The sequence below is a fragment of the Nanorana parkeri genome, unplaced genomic scaffold (assembly GCF_000935625.1).
Source record: "Nanorana parkeri isolate BGI_ZX_2015 unplaced genomic scaffold, ASM93562v1 scaffold4248, whole genome shotgun sequence".
NCBI lineage: Eukaryota > Metazoa > Chordata > Amphibia > Anura > Dicroglossidae > Nanorana > Nanorana parkeri.
In genome coordinates, this window is record NW_017310512.1 from 6830 (window position 1) to 9223 (window position 2394).

Sequence of the window (2394 nt, forward strand, 5' to 3'; positions counted from 1 at the left end):
CAAGGACCCCAACAAGAACCCCCCCCACCCAACCCTCCATGGAACCCAACAAGAACTTCCCCCACCCACCACACCAAGGAACCCAACAAGAACTTCCCCCACCCACCACACCAAGGAACCCAACAAGAACTTCCCCCAACCCACCACACAGAGGAACCCAACAAGAACTTCCCCCCACCCACCACACCAAGGAACTCAACAAGAACTTCCCCAACCCACCACACCGAGGAACCCAACAAGGACTTCTCACCACTCACCCCACCGAGGAACCCAACAAGGACTACACCCAACCCACCTCTATAACTCTCCTGAAATAATCTGCTGGAGGACTCTGCTCCTTCCTCTATAACACTCACCTTGAAGCCAAACCTGTCCTCCTCCTCCAGGGGGAAGATTGTCACTGCATCAAATCCAGCCAGAAGTTCATGATGATATTTCTGCATAAAGGAAAGTTCAGCTGCTTCCATTACAACTTCAGCTTCATGTACAGGACTTGCGGCCTCCACAGAGGCCATCCCTGTCCCCTCACCTCTCCAAGACATGGAGGTTGTTAGAGGGTCAGAAAGATAACTCCAATCTTCACCTTTATTTGTCTCTGGAGAATATCGTGTCCTCAGAGTGCCCAACCCATCATGTCTATCTACAGTGGAACCCAAAGCCTGGGAATGGGGTCTTATCTGTGGCATCTCTGGTCTTGTCAGTGGTGGCTCTGAACCCTCACGTGTCTCAGCCTGGGTCTCCTCCATACCACATAGTCCTACTCCAACCATCTTTTCATCTATCCCTGGAACACTCTGCATCCTGCAGTCTTCAGCTGGGGCTCCGGTGCCGTGGCTGCCATTCTGCTGCATGGTTCCAGTGTCAGGAGTCTCTGTAGGATCTTCTTCCTCCATCACTCTCTCATTGGTGATGTCATTACGTGGACTCCCCAACAGCTCAGGGTAGTATGGGGAGACAGAGAGCTGGCAGCTGTGTAGGGTGTGTTGTCTGCAGAGGACCCGATCAGCCACTGAAACAAATCACAATACCGAAGTTACGGTAGATGCTCCATGACTTGTGTCCCACCATTATTACCATATACATGGCCATGTGTGACCTACAGCCATCCCCTTCTACACATGTGCCACCACCACACGCAGAGGAGGTGGACTGGCCGGGCAGGACCTCTGTACTCATCAGACCACATCTGGAAGAGTTGCATTGGACGGTCATAACAAAAGGATTTGGATCATATCCCTTCTACGGCAATTCATCTCCTTAGGGTTGTCCTTCCACACCCGTCCACAGCCAATCACCTTCTCCTGCAGAGCTCCAAAGGCCAATCATCTACAACCTCACTTTCTATGGCCAATCATCTCCTCCTGTACCAATTCTGGAGCCAATCCTCTTCTGCGGTATTCCTTGTGTCCAATCTATTCTACTACAAGGTGGAAGGACACGCCATGAGATATAGAGAACCCGGATCTGTGGAGTGGAAGGACACGCCATGAGATATAGAGAACACGGATCTGTGGAGTGAAAGGACACGCCATGAGATATAGAGAACACGGATCTGTGGAGTGGAAGGACACGCCATGAGATATAGATAACCCGGATCTGTGGAGTGGAAGGACACGCCATGAGAAATAGAGAACCCGGATCTACAGAGTGGAAGGACACGCCATGAGATATAGAGAACACGGATCTGAGGAGTGGAAGGACACGCCATGAGATATAGAGAACACGGATCTGTGGAGTGGAAGGACACGCCATGAGAAATAGAGAACCCGGATCTACAGAGTGGAAGGACACGCCATGAGATATAGAGAACACGGATCTGAGGAGTGGAAGGACACGCCATGAGATATAGAGAACCCGGATCTGTGGAGTGGAAGGCCACGCCATGAGATATAAAGAACACGGATCTGTGGAGTGGAAGGACACGCCATGAGATATAGAGAACCCGGATCTGCGGAGTGGAAGGACACGCCATGAGATATAGAGAACCCGGATCTGTGGAGTGGAAGGACACGTTGTAGGGAGTTGGGGAAGGACCACGTGTTCAGGTCTCACCATTCCAGTCATGGAAGGACACCACGGCGGCGGCGGCCATCCTCAGCATGGTCACGGATCTCACGGCTCCGCCTCCTGCGCGGTTGCTCTCGAAGTACATTTCCAGGAGCTCGGCCGGGATCTGGCTGCCGATATTCTCCACCAGGACGTCACCGCAGGCGCGGACGCGGCACGCCGACACCGGATGGCGCTGTAATGGTTTCTTCTCGGCACGAGTCAGTAACTGCTGAAAATCTGAGAGAAAGATGATTTTCATTCACCGCCCGCGCCTCATTCACCGCCCGCGCCTCATTCACCGCCCGCGCCTCATTCCCCGCCCCATTCACCGCCCGCGCCTCATTC

At 53.0% G+C, this 2394-nt stretch overlaps 1 protein-coding gene across 1 annotated transcript in view; it reads right to left on the reverse strand.

Annotated features, from left to right (window-relative positions):
- PARP10 (poly(ADP-ribose) polymerase family member 10) overlaps positions 1 to 2394 on the reverse strand; it is a gene marked incomplete at both ends in the record, with an annotated part of 16507 nt that overhangs the window by 6824 nt on the left and 7289 nt on the right. The window contains 4 exons of the mRNA XM_018575606.1: positions 357 to 529; positions 722 to 1009; positions 2053 to 2286; positions 2386 to 2387. Coding sequence (XP_018431108.1) covers positions 357 to 529; positions 722 to 1009; positions 2053 to 2286; positions 2386 to 2387 — 697 coding nt within the window. The remainder of the gene's footprint in view (positions 1 to 356; positions 530 to 721; positions 1010 to 2052; positions 2287 to 2385; positions 2388 to 2394) is intronic.